We start from the raw sequence: 24,085 nt of genomic DNA, 5'->3' as shown, positions 1-24,085 counted from the left end.
ATGAAAGCGGCGATATTTCCAGTAACATAAATCTCTGAGCGGTGCCAACAAGGTTTGAGCGCTTTGAAGTTCCCCCTCATTCTGGAAATCAGTAATGATCCATGATCTTAGACTTCACTAATGTTATCTCATGTGTATCTACGACATAACAGAAATTCATTTTCACTTGTTTTTCCAACTTCATGAGAAATGTCTCCTAGCAATACCCACTGGTTAACTGTAAGCTTGCACCTTTATTCATTGATTCAGTAATTGCCTAAATGCAAAATTCCTTACGTTCCTGCTGGTTTGAGGTCCAGTTAATGGGATAGTCGAATCTTTTGGCTGGTATGTATCGGTAAAGCAAAATATGAATTAGAGCCCAGCACTAACACATATCGGTGTGTACAGTGATGCAGCATCAATATGCTTTATAAAAGTGAATTATTAAGGCTTCGTTCACATCTGCGTCAGGGTCCCGTTCTGATGTTCCGTCGGAGCTTCCCGCCAGAACGGGACCCTGATTTAAACAAACGGAAACTATAGGTTTCCGTTTGCATCACCATTGAATAATGACGGATCCAGTGCCAATGGTTTCCATTTGTCTCCATTGTGCAAGGGTTACGTCGTTTTGACAGAATCAATACCGTAGTTTATTACCGTAGTCAATACCGTACCGAATCAATTCCGTCAGGTCAGTGGGACTCACGTGTTTAGTGACACACAGGATCTACCTTTAATCGATCATATCTAAGTTTTGAACTTAGATCAGATTGGTAACAGCTTGATCCTGCGTGGACCTGCTGACACTGAACCCGTCAGTGCCGCTGACCTGACGGATACAGGATTCAGTAAAAATTATTTTTAATAAAAACTAACTAGTAAGTTGCAGCAAACTCACTGAAAAAAAAAAACACTTTCTATGGTGTACATAGCCTTTAAGAAAATGGTAGAACTCTAAAGTTACTTAATTTTTGCAACTCCATTCCTCTAGAGAGCAGCACACCCCATCCTCCGGGAATTAAGCAATACATAAATATTAATGATTGATTTTTATTTCAGACCATGTACTTTTTTTTTTTTTTGGCCATATTGCACTAGTACAACATAAACATACATAAAAACACGACAGAATCACGGAGAATGCAGTCTTCAATTTTTATGACGCTCTTTTGATTTTCTTCAGATTCAAGTGTATGCCATTCACCGATCGTAAGACTAGCTGAGGAATCTTCAATGGCTCATTGTTGGGGTCTACACTCAGTTCAAACCTTGGTAATGTCAGTGCGATGGCAACTTTCATCTCATTCATAGCGAAGTTCTGTCCAATGCAGTTTCTGGGGAGATAGAATATGAAGGTTTTGGTTTTAATTAAAAATGTTAACCATTTCATAGTATATACGCTGCAGGCTATGTATAAAATATGAATGCAAACAAGAATATTGGTTTTGCCGAGAACAACCATAACGATTCCAGGTGTCATGGCAAGCGATTGTGATCAATTGAAATCCTCGTTTTTATATATGACCCCCCAGGATATGCCATAAAAGCGTGAAAGGTGCAGGTACCACCTCTAGGATCCTCATTTATGGGGAGAATGGGGGTCCAGTGACCCACGTTTGCTCATTCCTGGTCGCCACATTCTTTATAGATTTCTTTGAAGAGGTCACCTCTCTTGCTATTCCAAGAAAAGCAGTCACCCATAGACTTTAATGGAAAGGTGGCCGCTCTGATGTGTGGCCCTCTCCATTGCAGCCTATGGGGAACACTGCCTGCATCATAAATCATAACACATTTTCTAAAAAAAATATATTCTTCTTTTTTCTGGTTTATTGAAGGTATGTCAAATACTTCCTTTCGTCAATGATAAGCATGGCACACAGTATGTGAACGGAAAAAGTTAACCCCCCCCTCAACAAAACAGCAAACATTAGAAAAAAAATAATGTATCATGAGAAAATTACATAGTATTTCAATTAGGTGTTTTTTTTTATAACCATTTTTTTATCTGTTACTCTCTACATAAAAAAAATCTTGAAAAATCAGTTTTCACACTGGCCACTAAAGCAATCACAACAGACTGACACTTCCTGTTTTCTGGTACGCACTTGCTAACTTTGCTGTGTAGACGGGGACAGAATCAGCAGTGTTATCTCATTATAATTAAAGGTGGGCTTTATTGTATTGCTGAAGGCCTAGATAAGGCAGATTAATATCATTATACACACATAAAAGTCTCTGTATGCATCTGCATGTCACTCCCTGGCCTCTGTTGGAGAGGACTGTACACCATCACTTCCTGCAGACTGTAATAGTCTATGACATTTCTCTGTCAATTGACTCCCATTTGTTTAAGCTGCAATAATGCCCACTCCCCCTGCTGTACTGTATACAGAGCATACAGTAAGGAAGTGTGTGCCTTCAATATGGCGGCCCCCAGGGAATTTAAGAAAAAAATGATAGCTACAGTATTAAAAAAAAAACAAAAAAAACATTATTTAACTTCTACAGACTTACATTTAATTAATGAAACTAAATTAAATATATAAGACATTCCCTATAATTTACCCAAAAGGGCCATATACATTATACCAGTATTTCTATACATAATAGTAAGTACCAGAGGTGCCATTATATCAGCAGGATCTATACAATTATGCAACACTGCCTTATACTAATGCTCCACGCCCTGACTACGATCCGGGTGCCAACTACAAGTACATACACTGATTGTTACACTTGAACATACTACATCTGTATCTCTCTACATATATAATATTTTTTGATGTTCAAGATGTTTTACCTTGATCCAGCGGAGAATGGAACGTACATATGTGAATGTCTCTTTGATGAATTGTCGGGTGAAAATCTCAGTGGATCAAAAACCTAAAATGAATAAATAGAGGACACATGAACCTATAAAAAATGCCAATTATTTCATAATATAAAACAACGGGGCTCATCTACAATGTATATAGAGTATATCAGGAACAAATACAAGAATCTAAATACCCTGAAGTGCATCATGAAAGCGCAGAGAAGACCTTAGAACTTGTTATGTACATTTGCTTAGGTTATCCACTTCCTCCCTTCCTAAATTATTACTGGACGCCATGTGTAAGGGTGTAAATTCTCATAGGTGACATTGACAATCATGAAGAGGTCATTGATGAGATTTGAAAATATCTATTTCCAGTCACGGAAATGTTTGATTCTACTTGACTTTTTTAGGAGCTCTGCAGAGCGTTGCAGCACTTTCAAATTTGGAACGAGCCTCAAGAAATGGCATCTCCTGACTTCATGAATACTGATTGTGATTTTTTTCATTGATTCTTGATTGGAAATTAATAAGGATCAACTCTATCTATCTATCTATCTATCTATCTATCTATCTATCTATCTATCTATCTATCTATCTAGAAAGAATGGGGTTGAATCCAGCACGGACAGTTATTTTAAAATGGAAGAACTGTTTCCAAGTTTAATGGGCCAGTATGTTTGGCAGGTTAAAATCAGGAGTAAGGAGCACGGTGTGACATCCTGATATAATGGAGAAAAATTGTGGTAGTGGTAGATAGAGAGCCTACGCGTTTCAGACGCTCCAAGCGTCCTTAGTCATGGCTTCAGCCATGACTAAGGACGCTTGGAGCGTCTGAAACGCGTAGGCTCTCTATCTACCACTACCACAATTTTTCTCCATTATATCAGGATGTCACACCGTGCTCCTTACTCCTGATTTTAACCTGCCAAACATACTGGCCCATTAAACTTGGAAACAGTTCTTCCATTTTAAAATAACTGTCCGTGCTGGATTCAACCCCATTCTTTCTAGTCTCGTCTATATGTGTGCCGACACAAGGATCCGTGCATGAACCTTCCTGGAAATACATCTGCATATCAAGGTGAGCTGGAGGTGCTTCTCTTATCTATCTATCTATCTATCTATCTATTTATAACTATCTTTCATCTATATTAGTCTCATCTATTTATCTCATATCTACAGAGCCGGATTATATGGAGGGCACATGGTGCATATGCCCTGGGACTGTCACCACCTTCCGAGATGGGTTTTCGGTCATCCTATTCAGCCAGTAAGGGGTGGAGAGATGGCAGCGTGTGGCTCTCTTTTTTGAAGTTTAAGGCTATGTTAGCATTAATGTCATGGCTTCCGTTCACGCCGATGAGCAATGGATCCAAATGGTGCCCGACAGATCCCATTGACTTATAATGGGGCTTTGCATGCTGCCCTAGTTTTGGCATCAAAAGTGACGGCACCGCTGATGGAACCCTCGATGGAGGCAGCGAATGGCAGCGAGAACACAGCCTATGGACGTCACTGGCTCGACTATCGCCATAGCTCTCATAGACCTGTGCAGAGGGCCATGTGAATGCATAGCCACATCTTCTATATGCGGCTGTGATAGGGGGTCAGATGGGGTCCCAGAGGTTGAATGGAGGACCCTACAACCTTAATTCTGTTCTATTGCTATAATTTTTTTTTTATCCCCCTGATTACACAGGGGTATCTATCTACCCATACTTTTGGATATTTTACTTCTAACTCCATGACATACAGTAGCCATTAAAATTATTCTATACTGCTCTAGACTTGACCAGGGACCACTATGGCCAGCGATACATAAATCTGACCCATAGAAGTTGTATCTTAGACTGGAGTTCACATTAGCCGTAATGGCCTATGTAGACTTCACTTACCTCAGGGTTATCCCACATACTGGGAGATCTGTTCATGCAAAATATACTCAGAAAAACAACGGCACCTGTCACATAAAAAGATAGTAATTTTTTTAAAAGTAAAGGAGTAATTTATAATAGTTTGGATATAAAAAAAAATCTCGATTTATTTTTTCATAATACTAACAACAATTTTTTTTACTTCTTTATATTTTTATCATTTTGGTTTAAAAAATTGTGACTGACCTTTGGGCAGGCTCCGCCCATCAAAGAATGTGATTGGTTCTTTAAGCTCACGAGCCACTCCTGGTACAGGCGGGAAGAGACGCATGCTTTCCTTAATACACAGGGTGGTATATGGCAGCTTACTCAGGTCTTCCCTGGTAACATAAAACAATATATACTATATAATAATATTACTTTGTATATTCTGTGAATAGTGAAAAATATCGACACCAGAACTTCCTCATTGACTTTGCTGGAGGAAAACCTATGCCAGGAAAACATATGTAAAAACCGTGATCGCATGCAAACATTTCCTAGAATTGCTTCTTCAAAGAAAATGTTGCCAATAATTGCAGCAAAACCACTGTAAACATTTTATTTATTAACATGATTTTTCCACAATTTGGGGTCTTTCAGGTGCCTTTTACCTGTCATTGTAATCCAGCCTGTGATGATAATGAGATGACTGCTGAGAAGTGATCTCTACAGAACAGGAAGGGTCTGTCTATTGTGAATGGTGGTTCCTGTGTTATCTAAATAGAGGTGTTACCTGTCATTATAATATTCCTGTGATGATAATAAGATGGCGGCTGAGAAATGATCTCTACAGAACAGGAAGGGTCAGTCTACTGTGAAAGGTGGAGCCTGTGTTAGCTAAATAGATCTGTTACCTGTCATTATAATCCTGCCTGTGATGATAATGAGATGACGGCTGAGAAGTGATCTCTACAGAACAGGAAGGGTCAGTCTATTGTGAATGGTGGATCCTGTGTTTTCTATATATAGGTGTTACCTGTCAGTGTAATCCTGCCTGTGATAATAATGAGATGATGCTGAGAAGTGATCTCTACAGAACAGGAAGGGTCAGTCTATTGTGAATGGTGGATCCTGTGTTATCTATATATAGGTGTTACCTGTCAGTGTAATCGTACCTGTAATGATAGTGAGATGACAGCTGAGAAGTAATCCCTACAAAACAGGAAGGGTCAGTCTATTGTGAATGGTGGATCATGTGTTATCTTAATATAGAGGTTACTGTTTATTGTAATCCTGCCTGTGATAATAATGAGATGACTACCGAGAAGTGATCTCTACAGAACAGGAAGGGTCTGTATATTGTGAGGCTCAGTGGCCAGAGTGAAAACTGCAAGATTTTAGTATTATCTTTGAATATAAATAAAGACGTAGAAAATGTACAAAAAAAAAAAATCACAAAAAAAAATGTTTAACATAAAAACTTGATTTCAACAATAGGTCATTTTCTGACACATTTCCTTAAACAGTACTTGTTCTTCCAAACTCTATTTGGTTAATATGAGCATACTAGACTGCAATCATGTTCCCACCCACAAAATAATATTCTTTCTAGTTCTTAGCTTCTACTCTATTATAGTATGCCTCACCACATTAATATTATTATACTAGAGAATTCCCATAAAGGTGTGAGTGGTGCAGGGTGTGTTGTAGGGCGTTAGAATTTGTTCTGACATGCTGTTTATGAAAGTTGCACTCAAAACTTAAAAACTCAGGTGTTACTCCAGCTAACTCCCACATCCCCCCTCCCAATGTCACACAAGCTGAGATATGAGTCGCTGTTTGATGGAGTCCTCACGATAAGACCTTATGCATATTCTGTATTACAGATCCGTAATATGGGTGGATACAGTGGCTCACGGAGCTGAGCAATACGAGACTGTTGGGACTGCAGTTCAGGGTCCTTGCAAGTAGTTTTGCCATATGCATGTACACTCAAGCTGCTTTAGCTGTTCCTTTGCCAGCTTTACACATAGGATGTTTTCCATATTTGAATGGACTTAAAACCAACATCCTCTGCTGACAAATTCTTAAAAATTAAATCTTAGAAAAGAAGACTGACCATTGTCATCACAGGACAGATCCAACTTTACAATAACATTAATTTGGTCATCATCGTGTTGGTCATATCTTTGTATTTTCCTATGTGGACATGTACGGACATTGTTATCCAGACGTAGTCCTTGAGGTGACATGATGGGTCACTACTGTTACTTTGCCATAGGATCAATCTGTTGAGGATAATTTAAGTTCTCACCACTCAACTGTGGTCCGCTGGCCTAGGACCTCTCTGATCTCCTCCCGGCATTTCTCCTGGTGCTCAGGGTATTTAGCTAAACAGTACAATGACCAAGAGACTCCACTGGCTGTTGTATCATGCCCTTCGAACATGAATGTGTCCACCTCTGCCCGCAGATCTTCATCAGACAAACCCTTACCATTTTCATCCTGATAAAAAAAAAAAAAAAAAACATCTTAACAGTCCACTTTCTTAAATTTTACTTGGAAAATGTGGAGAATATTTTAAGAGAATCGGTCACTACTTTCCACATATAAGAATAGGGTACTGCACCATAGGGGTTAGGGCTGCTGTCCCCCCTCAGGCACCAAGGCCCGTGTGCGACTGCAACCTCTACACCTACTATAACACCCCATTCTGCCCCTTATTTTATGATAAACTTATAAGGGAAGATCAGAGCCCTGAAATCGTCTCTGCCATGATGTCAATTTTGGCATACAGGAGTCCGAGGAAGAGAGGATTCCGGCTATACTTTCAGCTTTTTAGCCAATCACGTGATGAGTAGGGTTCACAGTTTGTCACATGACTGGCTATAATTGTAAACACTGTTTTGATATGTTACATTACTAACACATTTTATAGAATGAATGACGCCATCCCGTTTTCAATTATATTAATAGATGGAAAATTGTGTATTAAGCAGTTCAGTACCTTGGCACATAAAAGAATGTCCAGAAAATCCAAATGTCTCTTCTGCTTTATCTTCTCAAGCTCCGTCTCTTGCTTAAGTAATTCTTTCCTCAGTTTGATTACTTTCTCTATATGGCACAAATATAATGTATTTATAAGGATGTACTATAAAACTGTGAATTTATTTGTTAAATATCCCATGTGTAATCCCTTGTTTTAATGCAGCTATGTCTCAGACTGCCAGCTATATCAATTTCTGTTAAAACTCAAGTAGGAGGAGAAGCTAGCTACTTCCTCCCTCACTGATGTTAAAATTGAACTGGGCGTTGTGAATAGAAGTGTATGATGTTGACCTATCAGCGTTGTACACTTCTCATCGTTCCCACCCAGCTTCTTTCACTGCACAGACACACAGCGTGTTCTCGCGAGATCACGATGTGATGTCACTTCCTCCCACAGGTCCTTCACCTTTGCGTCGGATGAGAGAAGACACTTCGGCTCCAGGCGTCCGAGAGGGTACAGTTGAATCTACAGCAGCATCACCGTGTGCAGATAAGCATAGTGAACTCCCTAGAGACGAGGATATTACCCTCTCGGACGCCTGGAGCCGATGTATCTTCTCTCGTCCGACGCGATTGTGAAGGACCTGTGGGTGACATCACGCTGTGTCTCTGTGCAGTGAAAGAAGCTGGGTGGGAACGATGAGAAGTGTATGACGCTGATTGGTCAGCGTCATACACTTCTATTCACAACGCCCAGTTGGTAAGACGAGTAAACACGCCCAGTTGGTAAAAACACAATACACACCCAGTTTGTAAAACGAGTAAACACGCCCAGTTGTCCATTGAAAAGCTTATTTGCATAAATCTAAAATTGCTCATGACTTGGGCAAAAATGATAGTTTTAAAAAAAACAAAAACTTTACTGTTATCTACATTGCAGCGCCGATCACATTCAATAGGAGATAGTGATTTTGTAATCTGGTGACAGGGCCTCTTAACTTCCCTGCCTCAGATGCTGACCAATCAGTGCTTGGCAGCTCGAAGGTAGTGCACGCCCTGTTGGCTTACTACAGCAAATTAGCATAGAGAGAGTTAATAAAACTGTGGGCCATATCTCTGGAACGGGGGAGTTAAAAGAAAACCCATAAAAAACAGCGCTGGAATCAGGAAGTCAGTGCTATTTAGGTCAGTAAACCAGTTTAATATGACCTAGTGACAGACCCTCTTACAGTCCAAACTTCTGTTCTAATTTCTAAATACATCTGTATAATGGTTGTAGTTTTTTATGTTACAGAGCTTCAAATCCACTGCTTCCCTTTTCAGAGCCATAGAGTTAAATAATAAAATTCTGGCTGCCGTCAGCCACCACTAGGGGGAGTTTATTGCATTTAGATTTATACAGCTTCCATTGAAGTTCTATGTAAGGAGCTCCCCCTAGTGGTGGAAGCAAGGGTGGTAGTTCAGTGCTAGGCCTACTCTCACCATAGATACCAAAGCAGATTTAAATCGCCATTTTCTGGACATGTTTAAGCCGCACCCTGATACACCCAGGGACGCCCATGAAACCTCCCTGAAACCCATTTGTGGGCAAATTTACATAGGCCCTGCACCCTTTGAGATATGTCCGGGCAATCCCACAAAAGTCGTGGTTGGTTGGGAGGTATGGGTATGCCACTGTATCTAGGATAGTTTATTACTGAAAAATGTAAATAATTGCTATGTTTAAAAGACTATAATGATCAATTTCATTGGATTATGATTTGCATAAAAAATTGTTCCAGTCAGAATACAGAATACATTTTAGAATTCTCTGCTTATTTAAAAATGAATAAGTGATTAACTTTTTTATGCTAACCTGTGTGTTGATGCGCTGTGTTCAGCGCCCTCCGGAAACGGAATCCATGTGGGCTCATGTGGAAAACAAAATCATTATGATATGGAAAGCAGCGGAATCTGTAGTTCACCAGGTAGGACAGCTCATATACAGCCTTAATGTATTCATTTTCACTGGAAAAAAAAAAAGATAGCGACCATGTTTTATAGAGTGCAGTACCTGGCATGGACACTAGGCTGCAGGTGATTTTGCTGTTCATGGACATTATAAATAGGCTATAAGTTAGGCGGAAGTGGGACCTATAAAAAAAACATATATCGGTTTTCTATTTTTGCCACCCAGGACTGAAGGGCCTGGTGTTTGTTTCCCCCTCCTCACCCTCTCCATGACCCTTAGGCCAATTTCCCATTCCCTTGCTTGCTAGCAATATAGTTCCTCTAAAGAGGGGAGTCCTACACCAGTTCTGGCTATCGAATTGCAAATGGGATGAGATCAACCAAGATGGGGCCCCCATTCTCTAAGGGCCCCATAGTAGCCGCATGGTCATCCTCCTTGGTATGTATATACACCCTTTGTAACTGGTGATGTTTTAAAACACTGAAATAAATTCTTGTCAATAACCAACCTGTTATTCTGGCAGTTGCTCTGATAACTAAAGGCGCATTTCATGATGGTGTCCAGGGTCATGAGGCTGACATGATGGAAAAGCTCCACTGGGTTCTTATCTGGGACAAGTTTCTCCCATTTGTCCTAAACAAGACTAAACATTAACCCAAGCATACAATCCATAGTAATCAGAAAATATCCACAGAAAAGTAGATCCCCGTCCTCCTCACCCTCCTTGTCTTCTGTTTACTATTTTACACTAGATGGATTTTTTTTGGATAACTGAGGCCTCATGCACACGAACATATTTTTTCCTCCCGTAAATACTGGCGTAAATACGGGTCCTTGGCCACACGTATTCGACCCGTATTGCACCAGTATTTACGGACCCGTGCCCGTAAATACGGGTCCGGTGTCACCAGTATTCCACCCGTATTTACGGGCACGTTTTCGCTGCAAAATTGCACTGCAGTAATCGGCAGCCCCTTCTCTCTATCAGTGCAGGAGACAAGGGGCTGCCCTTTCCCTAGTAAAAGAAAAAGAAATTCATACTTACCCGGCTCTTTTGACATCCAGCCCGACCTCCCTCGATGACGCGGCAGTCCATGTGACCACTGCATCCTGTGATTGGCCTGTGATTGGCTGCAGCGGTCACATGGGCTGAAACGTCATCCCAGGAGGCCGGACTGGAGGAAGAAGCAGGGAGTTCTGGGTAAGTATGAACTTCTATTTTTTTTACACGTTGATCTATATTGTGATCGGTAGTCACTGTCCAGGGTGCTGAAACAGTTACTGCCGAACTCTTTCAGCACCCTGGACAGTGACTATCCCCTGACGTCGCCTAGCAACGCTCCCATAATTACGGGTGCACACACGTAGTCACCCGTAATTATGGGAGCCCCATAGACTTCTATGGGTCTGCCCGTGCCGTTATTACGGCCTGAAATAGGACATGTACTATATTTTTCAACGGCACGGGCACCTTCCCGTAAGCATACGGGGAGGTACCCATTGCCAATAGAAGTCTATGGGCCCGTAACTACGGGCCGTAATTACGGGTGTTTTTACGTTCGTGTGCATGAGGCCTGAGGAGGTTTCTAAACATTTACATAGAGTAAATGAGAAGTACAGGCTGCTGAAGGGTGAAGCGGATGCTACTTCCTCAATACAATACATATTACAACGTTTTAATACTACTGATTTATGCAAAAAAAATAAACAATAATAATAGCAATGGCCACTTTATTAGAGACACCTGCCCTTTCACGATTGGAGCTTTCCTGTATGGATCCCAGAGTGCAGAATAAAATCATGTGAGCAAGTTTTCCGTGGATGAGTTTCAGTGTGAATCCACTTTAAAATAGGAAAATAGGGCGATCTGAGTGACTTCAAATTAGGCATGGTCATCGGTGCTAGACTAGCTGGGGCCAGTTTTCAAAAAATTGCCAACCTTGTGGTGTTTTCTTGTACAACGTGTCGAGAGTATACAGAGAATGGTGTGGTCGAGGAAACATCTAGCGAAAGGACATAAACAACTTGTCAACAAAAGGCGTCAGGGGACGATGTCAAGAATCGTTCTGAAAAATTAGGCCATTGCTATCTGAGGGAAAAAAAAGGACAAGACTCCAGTGGGAAAAAGAAGATGATAACTGGATCACTGAGCAGTGGAAAAACATCGCCTGGTCAGATGAATCCAGATTTCTGTGGCACGATGCTGATGGGAGGATCAGAATTTGGCGCAAGCAGCATAAATCGATGAACCCTTCCTGTCAGGTGTCAACAGTTCAGGCTGGTGGTGGTGGAGTAATGGTATGGGGAAGGTTTTCCCCACACACCCTAGCTCCACTGATACCTGTGGATGAACGTTTGAACAGTAGGGTTTACCTAAGCATTGTGGCCAACTAAAGTCAGCTGTTTACCCTATGGCAGAAGGACACTTTCAGCAGGACAATGCCCCGTGCCACAAGGGTCGTATAGTCATGGATTTGTTCCAGGAACATGATAGGGAGTTTTCCTTGCTTCCGTGGCCTTCACAGTCCCCAGATCTTAATTCTAAAGAGCACTATAGGTCTGTGGGGTAGATATCTCCTTACCAGCATGTCATTAACACAGTTGGACATCAATTTCACATATGGCTTCAGAACATCATAATGGAATCCTGGTGTCAAGAGTTTTCGGTGGTGGTACCATTTCTTTCCTGACAGCACCAGCAAACCTTTACCTGAATGACAAGAAGGCAGTGGACAGGTGAAAGTGGTGGAGATATACAGGGGCCCGGTTTTACTGTTACTAGAGCTAGGAACATGCACTAAATTTGCTTAAAAGAGAACTAAACCTGGAGGTATAAAGTTTAAAAAGGTGCAAAAATAGCCAATATTTTCATTCACAGATATAGACAGCATGTGCATATTTTTGAGGTTCTCAGAATTTAGGATTTATGAGAGAAAGAATAGATTAGGGGTAGACCCGCCTTGGGACTTCCTGCCAGTAATCCTATTGAGTAACATTATGGTAATCCTCTCCCCAGTCTGAAATGGCCTTTATAGGAAAAAATAGACTGGAGATAATATAGAGAATCTTATTTTCAGCCATTTGCCTGTAGACAAAATTTCATTAGTGTTCCTCTTTAAGAAAATAAAGAGTATTACGCTATCCAATATTTGTCTTGACAAATATAACAGTCCCAAAGCACAGGCTATAAAAACAGGCAGAATTTTGCACCCATAGAAAATAGCCACCAGCCGGGTACGCCACGTTTTGTGGTTGAATATTTCCCCTTTACACTACTCTGCATCCCTTTTTTCACCCTCCATAATGTGGCCTTTTTGGAAACACAGTGGTCTGAAAGTGTAATGTGAAAGCCTGCTTAGCTATCATACAGTTTACAATACCAAGTTACATACCAATCCATGGGGTTAAGAAGTAATAGGCAAAGTTGTCCTTTGGATCTATAAGGAAATGGTATATTTTTTTAGGAAATATTTGTGATACATGATCTGACATACAACTCTAAATAAAACTATATAATAACTCTAAATATCAAACTTTAAAACATAGACCACTATGGTTCACCTTTAACTGTACAGAGAAAACTAGTAACAAAAAGTTGCATAAGATAAAATAAAAGGGTCTATTTTTTTTACTCAAACAGAACCACTCTTACCCATGGGCAGTGTCTGACATACAGAACCTTTTGATATAATTTCATACAATCCCTGTACTTTTTTCTGTGCCCAAATCTATGACCTTCTTTTTTCTAGAGTCCCTCCGCACGGCACCTTTTTGACATTGACCAGCAGCACAAAGAACAATCACTCAAATTTATCTAATAGTAAGGGTTCAGAATATATCAAAATAAATCACTAGAATGTGATGCCATATGGTTATAATATGAATTGACTCTACAAACGATGTCAAGAAGTGCATAGCTTTTGGTCTAAATATTTACAAATTGGGAAAAACATGAAATAAAGTTGGATACATTTTTCAAAAACAAACCAAAAATACCATAAATCAATAATAAAAAAAATAAATACAAACAGAAAAAAAATAATTTATAAAACCGGTATCATACCTCACCTTGCCTGGACAAAATGGCCTTCACGTAGTCTGGGTGATAGACAACGAGATTAGCATAGAAATTCCCCAACCACATGGGGTAGGCACAGTCATATTGTTTGGCATAACTATTCACAATGTCCAAATCATTCCCATCTTGTTTGAACTGTTAAGAAAAAGAAAGATTGTGGTTAAAAAGTTTGCATGTCCTACCAGCATTTAGAGTAGAAAACCCACCTAGGGCAGGTATTTTAAATGCAGTTTCTTGCTGCAAAGCATCATGGTCTGATATTATTGGACCATGCTTTAGTTGGTTGCTTTCAGCTATGATCGATGTTCACCTGTATACTAATGCTTTTGTACTGTAGTTAATTGTGTACTACTGTGAAGATCATAGACAGATTATAGGGAGGCAAAAGGGTCCATTGCCCCGAGACCTTCAACATTTAGGGGTCTCCATAGCTTATTTGAACTGTTGAGGGCTGCTTTAGATGGGGGTTTCTTTTGCCAAACCTTCCTATATACATAAAATGGGCACTTCCATTAATAATTACATGGAAAGTGTTGAGCTATTGGGTCTCTACAGCTTGCCCTCCAAAGAACAAGCCCTCACACAGCTCCACTGACGGAAAAATAAAAAAAGTTATGGGTCCCAGAACATAGCGACAAAAAAAACAATATTTTGTTTAAGAATTTTTGGGGGTTTTGTAAAAATAGTAAAAAAAGCTATATAAATTTTGACATCGCCATAATCATACTGACCCGCAAAAAAGAGTAAGGCTGGGTTCACACGAGCACAATAACGTCCGTAATGGACGGACGTATTTCGGCCGGAAGTCCCGGACCGAACTCAGTGCAGGGAGCCGGGCTCCTAGCATCATAGTTATGTACGATGCTAGGAGTCCCTGCCTCTCCGTGGAACTACTGTCCCATACTGAAAACATGATTACAGTACGGGACAGTTGTCCTGCAGAGAGGCAGGGACTCCTAGTGTCGTACATAACTATGATGCTAGGAGCCCGGCTCCCTGCACTGAGTTCGGTCCGGGACTTCCGGCCGAAATACGTCCGTCCATTACGGACGTTAATGTGCTCGTGTGAACCCAGACTAAACATGTATTGAACAGTGAATGTCGTAACATCAAAACCCAAAACACATTGGTGGAATTGCTGATTTTTTTTCCCATTTCACCTAACAAAAAAAAATTTTTCAAACTTTTTCAGTACATTATATGGTACATTAAAAAATAAAACTTTTCCCGCAAAAAAAACAAGCCCTCCTACGGTTATGTTGAGGGAAAAATAAAAAGTTATGGCTCTTGGTAGGCAGAGATGAAAAAGCAAAAACTAGCTGCGGTGGGAAGGGGTTAAACTTGTACTAGACTTTGCTATTTTTATTAATAGATAACGCGTTCACGTCAATCAGTGATGTCGTATAACAGCTAAATTATTAGCAGGATGAGACCTCTGGAACTGGTAACCTCAGATAAAACTGAAGACTTCAAACTCAATAAGCTAAAACTGGCACAAAGGGCATAAATATATACAAATAACTAAAAATTCCAAACCGTTTCATTGTCCTATCAAATAGCAGGAAAAATTGAACTTCTAGGGGGGGTCATTACTTGACCCTTACCCACTGCTCTGGAGTTGGGTCCCTTTTTACTTCTCTATCTCCCGTCTATACATAGTAAGCAGCTTGTTTATGGCATAGACGGTAAAGGTCAATCACTCCAGTCCTACGGCCGCCTGCCTATCCACACTTCCAGCAAGAGGTCGTTGTACTGTCCTACTAGATATGTGAACACAGGAGACATTACTCCATCCAGAGCCGAATATATACAGTTTCAGATAAAGCCACCTCACAATTTTTTACTCTAAAATTACATTATTATTTTTTGGAGCTCAGGGGTAAAATTGGAGGGGCACTACTAGATTCTGTAATAAGCAATATCAGAAAAAAGGGGTTTATGCAATGACTGATCTTTGCTTCCATACCTAATTCTTCCCCTCTTTCCCCATTCCTGGGTTTAGATCCCCTTTTTATTACTGTTATATTTAGGGTATGTTCACACGCAAAGCTTTCAGGCGTATTTCGGGGTGTAAACGCCTCAAAAAACGCCTGGAAAAACGGTAGCTGATCGCCGACAATCTTCTGCCCATTCAAATCAATGGGAAAAACTGCGTTCGTTCAGATGGGGAGTTTTTTTTACGCTGCTGTTTTAAAATACAGCGGTGTAAAAAAACACCCCTTAAAAAGAAGGAGCATGTCACTTTTTCATTGTGTCAATAGAAAAACAGCTCCAAAAACAACTCAAAAAACCTTTTTCGGCTACAAAAACAGCTGAAAAATCTTCCCTTGAAAACAGCTCCGTCATTTTCAGTCATTTTTGATTTTGTATGAACATACCCTTAGAGATTTTACACCTGTTTTTAGGCTTATTTTATTTGGCCGTAATAGGATAGTCTTTTCGGATTCTATATCCCACGATATCCGTACCCTGAGTGGTTGTATTGAACATCGGTTCTATGGTCATCTAAGTTTGGGATAATAGAACCGTGCAAATCGAGATATTGCGGCCGTAATACGGACCCAAAATACGTACATACATCTTACAGCCGACAGGTCTATCAGTCAATATTGTATAACTATGATTGATTTAACCCCTTCCCTCTTTAGCCACTTTTGACCTTCCTGACAGAGCCTCATTTTTCAAATCTGACATGTGTCACTTTATGTGGTAATAACTCCGGAATGCTTTCACCTATCCAAGCGATTCTGAGTTTGTTTTCTCGTGACACATTGGACTTTATGTTACTGGCAAAATTTGCTCGATATGTTCAGTATTTAATTGTGAAAAACACCAAAATTTAGCGAAAAATTGCAAAAATTAGCATTTTTCTCAATTTAAATGTATCTGCTTGTAAGACAGGCAGTTATAATACACAAAATTGTTGCTAATTAACATCCCCCATATGTCTACTTTAGATTGGCATCGTTTTTTGAACATCCTTTTATTTTTCTATGACCTCACAAGGCTTAGAACTTTAGCAGCAATTTCTCACATTTTCAAGAAAATTTCAAAAGGCTATTTTTACAGGGGCCAGTTCAGTTGTGAAGTGGTTTTGAGGGCCTTATATATTAGAAACCCCAAAAAAGTCACCCCATTTTAAAAACTTCACCCCTCAAAGTATTCAAAACAGCATTTAGAAAATGTCTTAACCCTTTAAACATTTCACAGGAATTAAAGCAAAGTAGAGGTGAAATTTACAAATTTCATATTTTTCTGCAGAAATACATTTTTAATACAATTTTTTTTATAACACAGAAGGTTTTACCAGAGAAATGCAACTCAATATTTGTTGCCCAGTTTTTGCAGTTTTAGGAAATATCCCACATGTGGCCGTAGCGTGCTACTGGACTGAAACACCGGCCTCAGAAGCAAAGGAGCACCTAGTGGATTTTGGGGCCTTATTTTTGTTAGAATATATTTTAGGCACCATGTCAGGTTTGAAGGGCTCTTGCGGTGCCAAAACAGTCAAAATCCCCCAAAAGTGACCCCATCTGGGAAACTAGACACCTCAAGGAAATTATCTAGGGGTGTAGTGAGCATTTTCACCGCACAGGTTTTTTACAGAAATTATTGGAAGTAGGCCGTGAAAATTAAAATCAACATTTCTTCAAAGAAAATGTAGGTTTAGCGATTTTTTTTCTCATTTCCACAAGGACTAAAGGAGAAAAAGCACCGCAAAATTTGTAAAGCAATTTCTCCCGAGTAAAACAATACCTCACATGTGGTAATAAACGGTTGTTTGGAGACACGGCGTGGCTGAGAAGGGAAAGAGCGCCATTTGGCTTTTGGAGTTCACATTTAGCAGGAATGGTTTGCGGAGGCCATGTCACATTTACAAAGCCCCTGAGGGGACAAAACAGTGAAAACCCCAAACAAGTGACCCCATTTTGGAAACTATACCCCTTGAGGAAATTATCTAGGGGTATAGTGAGCATTTTGACCCCACAGGTTTTTTGCAGAAATTTTTGCAAGTAGGCTGTGAAAATGAAAATCTACATTTTTTCAAATAAAATGTAGGTTTAGCTAATTTTTTTTCATTTCCACAAGGACTAAAGGAGAAAAATCACCATAAAATTTGTAAAGAAATTTCTCCCGAGTAAAACAGTACCCCACATGTGGTAATAAACGGCTGTTTGGACACACAGCGAGGCTGAGAAGGGAAAGAGCGCCATTTGGCTTTTGGAACTCAAATTTAGCAGGAATGGTTTGCGGAGGCCATGTTACATTTACAAAGCCCCTGAGGGGACAAAACAGTGGAAACCCCCCACAAGTGACCCCATTTTGGAAACAACACCCATTGAGGAAATTATCTAGGGGTATAGTGAGCGATTTGACACCACAGTTTTTTTGCAGAAATTATTGGAAGTAGGCCCTGAAAATAATAATCTACATTTTTTCAAAGAAAATGTAGGTTTAGCTAATTTTTTCTCATTTCCAGAAGGACTAAAGGAGAAAAAGCACCACAAAATTTGTAAAGCAATTTCTCCCGAGTAAAACAATACCCCACATGTGGTAATAAACGGCTGTTTGGACACACGGCAGGGCTTAGAAGGGAAAGAGCACTATTTGACTTTTTGAGATCACATTTAGCAGGAATGATTTGCGGAGGCCAGGTCACATTTGCAAAGCCCCTGAGGGGACAAAACAATGAAAACGCCCAAAAAGGGACTCCATTTAGGAAACTACACCTCTTGAAGAATGCATCTAGGGGTGTAGTGAGCATTTTGACCCCACAGATGTTTCATAGAATTTATTAGAATTAGGCAGTGAAAATAAAAACAGTCCTTTTTCTTCAATAAGACGTAGCTTTAGCGCAAATTTTTTCATTTTCTCAACAAATAAAGGAAAAAAAGAACCCAACATTTGTAAAGCTATTTCTCCCGAGTACGGCAATACCCCATATGTGGTCATAAACTGCTGTTTGGGCAAACGGCAGGGCTCAGAAGGGAAGGACCGCCATTTGGAGTGCAGATGTTGCTGGATTGGTTTCTGGGCACCTGTGGGCCCAAAACAGTGGAAACCCCCCAGAAGTGACCCCATTTTGTAAACTACACCCCTCAATGCATTTACCAAGGGGTGTAGTAAGCATTTTAACCCTGCAGGTGTTTTGTAGAAATTAGTGTGCGCTCAATGTTGCAGAGTGAAAATGGGATTTTTTTCCATAGATATGCCAATATGTGGTGCCCGGCTTGTGCCACCATAACAAGACAGCTCTCTAATTATTATGCGGTGTTTCCCGGTTTTAGAAACACCCTACATGTGGCCCTAATCTTTTGTCTGGACATATGACAGGGCTCAGAAGTGAAGAGTACCATGCGGAGTGGAGGCCTAATTTGGCGATTTACAAAGTATTGGTTCACAACTGCAGAGGCTCAGATGTGAAATAATAAAAAGAAACCCCTGATAAGTGACCCCATTATGGAACTGCACCCCTCAAGGCATTTATTAAGGGGTGTAGTGAGCATTTTCACCCCACAGGTCTTTTCCATAAATGAATGCGCTGCGGATGGTGCAAATTAAAAATTTATATTTTTCCCTAGATATGCCATTCAGTGGCAAATATGTCATGCCCAGCTTATGACGCTGGAGACACACACCACAAAAATTGTTAAAAGGGTTCTCACGGGTATGACGGTGCCATATATGTTGAAGGAAACTGCTGTTTGGGCACGCTGTAGGGTTCAGGGCCGAGGGAGCACCATTTGGCTTTTGGAGAGCGGATTTTGCTTGGTACTATATTTGTTTGAGTATTGCTGGTGTTTTATAATGTGGGGGTACATGTAAGCGGGGCGGAGTATATAAGGGGCATAGTCAGGTGGTATAAAAAAATAAAAATAATCCATAGATGTGTGTTACGCTGTGAAGCAATCCTTTCTGCACAGGCCGGTGTCGCACTGATAAATGGTGTCATTTCTTATCCCCCTTTTGGTCCACACTCCGCGCCTTTGTAGTTTGGGGAATTTTGCTGGGAAAGTATTATCCTGGTATAATACGGGCACCGTCGCTTCCATCGGATATGATTGGGCCCTCCCTTCCTGGTTCCCTAATTTTAGGTCCTTGATAAATCGCCTCTTGAAACAGAAGAAATGTTCTCCTCGGGCACAACTGCATATTTTTTTATTTCCTGACTTATTGGAGCCATAACTAATTTTATTTTTCATAGACGTAGCGGTATGAGGGCTGGTTTGTTGCGGGACGAGCTGTAGTTATTATTGGTACCATTTTGGGGTACATGTGACTTTTTGATCACCTTTTATCCTATTTTTTGGGATGCCAGGTAAACCAAAAAACGCAATTCTGGCACAGCTTTTTTTGGTTTTTTTTTATACAGAGTTCACCACGCATTATAAACTACATGTTACCTTTATTCTGCGGGTCAGTACGATTCCGGCGATACCTCATTTATAGAACTTTTTTATGTTTTACAACTTTTTGCACAATAAAATTACTTTTGTAAAAAGAATGTATTTTTTCTGTCGCCAAGTTGTGAGAACCATAACGTTTTAATTTTTTTGTCGACGGAGTTGTATGAGGGCTTGTTTTTTGCGGGACGAGCTATAGTTTTTATAGGTACCATTTTTGGATACGTGCGACTTTTTGATCACTTTTTATTGTAATATTTGTAGGGCAAAGTGACTAAAAAACAGAAACTCTGGTAACGTTTTTTACGGGTTTTTTTTACGCTGTTCACCGCGTGCAATAAATAATATAATATTTTGATACCTCCGGTCGTTACGGTCGTGGCGATACCAAATACATATGGTTTATTATTATTTTTCAATAATAAAGGACTTGATAAGAGTAAAAGGGGGATTGTGTGTTATTTGATTACTTGAAACTTTTATTGTTTTCAAACTTTTATTTTTTGCACTTTTTTTTACACTTTTTTATACTTTTTTTACACTTTTTCTCAAGTCCCACTAGGGGACTTGAAGGTCCAACGGTCAGATTTTTTTTTTTCTAATACATTGCACTACCTATGTAGTGCAATGTATTAGATCTGTCAGTCATTCACTGACAGCAAGCCGTTTAGGCTTCGCCTCCCGGCGGGGCCTAAATCGGCTTCCGTAATGGCAGAGCAGGAGACCATTGTGTCTCCTGTTGCCATAACAGCAGTCGCCAGTCCCGATTGCCTGTCAGGGCTGGCGATCTGCTTGTAACCGCTACGATGCAGCAATCGCTTTCGATTGCTGCATCGAAGGGGTTAATGGCAGGGATCGGAGCTAGCTCCGGTTCCTGCCGTTACAGGTGGATGTCAGCTGTACAGTACAGCTGACTTCCACCGCTGATGACGCCGGATCAGCTCCTGACCCGGCGCCATCTTGCCGGCAGCTACGGAAGCCGATCAGGCTCCGCCGCCGGGCGGATCTTGACCGGCTTCGGTGCTAGGCAGACCGGGAGGCCAGTATTAGGCCTCCGGTTGCCATTGCAGCCACCGGAACCCCGGCAATTTCATTACTGGGGTTCCGATGAGCTGCAAACACCTTAAGTGCAGCGATCGCGTTTGAGCGCTGCACTTAAGGGGTTAATGGCGGGGATCGAAGCTAATTTCGGTCCCCGCCGTTACAGTCGGATGTCAGCTGTAAGATACAGCTGAGATCCGGTGATGATGGGACCGGCTCAGCTTCTGAGCCGGTGCCAAACGTTTGACGTACATGTACGGCAAGATGCGGGAAGTCAGTACTTTCCATGACGTACATGTACGTCAAATGTCGGGAAGGGGTTAAAACCAATTCTTCCTGCACATTGCCGGGGAGTATAGGGGAGACTTGCCCAGAAGTCCCCATTAATATATTTGTCTTCTCAGTATATATATATATTGCACAGCATCTCCAATAGCTCTCCATCAATATAAGGGCTCGTCAACACGCTCCAGAATTGCCACAGCAGGGTACTGAGCCGAAATTGACCTGCAGTGCGTATTTTTCGGACCGCAGCATGTTAAACCAGCTACGGAAAGTGTGCAGAATTGCTGCGTTTTTGAGAGGCGATGTCTCCATCTCCTAACATTGGGAAAAACGTAGCAATTTCCGCACCATTTTCTGCCGTAAAAACCGCAGGAAATGGTGCGTTTTTGCTGCAGCGGAAAGCCTTTGACTTTCAACGGAATTGCTGCAGAAATTTTCTGCAGCAATCCCGTTGTGTGTGCACAGGCCCTTAGATAAAAGTCTGACATGTCAACCCCTGTAAGAACTTTCTGTAAGGGTATGTTCACATGTCTTACGCCTGGAATTACGCCCGAAAAAACGGCTCCAAACCGTCTGCAAACATCTGCCCATTGAATTCAATGGGTCTTACGGTGTTCTGTGCAGACGGGCTTTTTTTTTATGCGCCGCCGTCAAAAGACGGTGCGAAAAAAAACTGCTGCCTCAAAGAAGTGCATGTCACTTCTTGGGACGTAATTGGAGCAGTTTTTCATTGCCTCCAATGAAAAACAGCTCCAATTACGTCCGTAAAAGACGTCTCGAAAAACGCGTGCACTTGTCAAAACTTCTGAAATTCAGGAGCTGTTTTCGCGGTTAGCCGCTACCCAAACAAGCAGCGCCAACGACTGGATATTCCAGACACCAGGAGGAATCAGTGCCTGATGAAGGTCTAGATTTAGACCGAAACGTCGCACTAAAACCTCTGGCATCAACTAATGATAAAATAAAAATCTGAAAATTTGTAAGAATCACGAGTTTGTGTGCCGAATACTTCTTCCGATACCCTCAAGGTATGTTCACATGCAGAATCAAAAACGGCTGAAAATAACTGTGGTTTCTATTTCTAAGCAACATTCCAAAGGTATCGGCCCTGACACGGTCGCAACGCGGCTAACAACCGCGCCGGCATCATGTTCGGTGCGGCTGTTAAACAGCTTGTTAGTGGCCGCATGTTAACGCGGGTAAACCGTCCCTTTCTCTGCAAAATCGTGCGGCCATGAATTCATACACCATTTATGGCCGCACTATTTTGCAAATTACAACAACTTACCCCCTATTCATTCTCTATGACAGCGCCGGAAAAAGCCAAACACTGCACTCGGCTATCTCTGGCGCTCCCATAGAGAATGGATGGAGCGGCAGTGCGCATGTAACCGGGACGGTATTTGACAGCCGCTCCTACATAGTGCCAGCGCGGTTGTTGGCCGCTTTGCGACCGTGTCTTGGCCGCTCCGTGTGGCTGTACATTCAGGGCCATAGATCAGTCAACAACAAGTGCTTATATTCAACCAGGTGTATGACAGACTCCTTAATAATGGGTTCACACCTGCGTCGTCAATTCAATTTTTCTGCTCCATTACAGCAGAAAAACTAAATTCACAGTGTGCTAGATCCATCACACGAACATCCAAAGTGCCCCGACGAATTCCATTGGCTTATAAAGTAGTTTGTCGCGTTCCGTGGTTATGTGCGCTATTCTTCCCGTCAAACATTATGGAATCTGCAACGGAGGCTCCTGAGCCTGTGAACGGAGCCCTAATAAATTACAACAGAAAGATCCAGTTGCATGTTTTCAGCGGTCCAATTCTACTTCACTGAAATGTAGATTGGCCATATTGATTATTAATTAGATGTAGCAGAGCTGAATTCCACATGTGATACAATCCATCATGATACAATGCTTCTATGGTGTTACATAGGACTGCAGGTAAAGTTACTGCATCATCATAACCCCTGAGATCCACAAACAATTCAGCCCCTATGAGCTGAATAACAAATTCAGCTCAGCTATATCTCTTCACTTAAAAAGAATTTGGTAAATAATAGACCCTTTTTTTCAAGTCAACATGAAAATTGAAAAAAAAAAATCCAAATGACACTTACCACATGGGCATTGCCATACAGCCAGTGACGTTCAGGCCCTGGGAAAGCACTAAACACTCTCTCCAGCTTCTTCTGTGCCAGGTAGGCACTAGAGGCTTTGTAGAGCGGGTACAGGGCACACAGGCAGGCTGCCCAGTACAATAGATCAATTGGGCTCAGGGAGAAGAGTCCTGGCAGCATGGAAGATGTCATGTCTGGATTAAGCTCTGCGCTATACATTCAGGGATATATATTAGTGACAGGAGGAGCTACGGTCTCACAAATCTGAAGGACAGAGCAATGAACAGAGGGGGAGGGGACGAACACATGAGGAAGGTGTGTACACAGGCGAAAAAACACAGACAGGACCGTGAGCAATGAATCCAGGAAGCCGAATTAGGAAGAATTATAATCCAGTTATAGCAAAAATGTCACAGTATCATTTAGGGGGTCTGTATTAGTTTAAGGCGTCTGGGGAGTGTATATTTAGGGGTCTGGTCTGGGGTCTGTATTAGTTTATGGGGTCTGTATTTAGGGGACCTGGTCTTGGGTCTGTATTAGTTTAGGGTTCTTTATTTAGGG

At 41.2% G+C, this 24,085-nt stretch overlaps 2 protein-coding genes across 2 annotated transcripts in view; one reads left to right on the top strand and one right to left on the bottom strand.

The window, feature by feature from the left end:
• The window catches only part of LOC142657685 (calcium-activated chloride channel regulator 1-like), a 1,094,600-nt gene that overhangs the window by 991,882 nt on the left and 78,633 nt on the right, over nt 1-24,085 (top strand). The window lies entirely within an intron of this gene.
• Nucleotides 1,015-23,804, bottom strand: LOC142657679 (cytochrome P450 4A4-like). Its single transcript, XM_075832954.1, has 12 exons — nt 23,525-23,804; nt 13,664-13,808; nt 12,988-13,032; nt 12,178-12,305; nt 10,104-10,228; nt 9,500-9,651; nt 7,664-7,770; nt 6,971-7,161; nt 4,921-5,054; nt 4,696-4,760; nt 2,783-2,865; nt 1,015-1,316 (listed from the first exon to the last, which is right to left on the bottom strand). The coding sequence occupies exons 1-12, from the start codon at nt 23,741-23,743 to the stop codon at nt 1,139-1,141; spliced, it is 1,572 nt and encodes a 523-aa protein (XP_075689069.1). The 5' UTR covers nt 23,744-23,804; the 3' UTR covers nt 1,015-1,138.

This window comes from Rhinoderma darwinii, chromosome 7, assembly GCF_050947455.1.
Source record: "Rhinoderma darwinii isolate aRhiDar2 chromosome 7, aRhiDar2.hap1, whole genome shotgun sequence".
In the NCBI taxonomy this organism is placed as follows: Eukaryota; Metazoa; Chordata; class Amphibia; order Anura; family Rhinodermatidae; genus Rhinoderma; species Rhinoderma darwinii.
The sequence above is the reverse complement of the archived record's forward strand: the minus strand, read 5'-3'. Positions and strand labels throughout refer to the sequence as shown.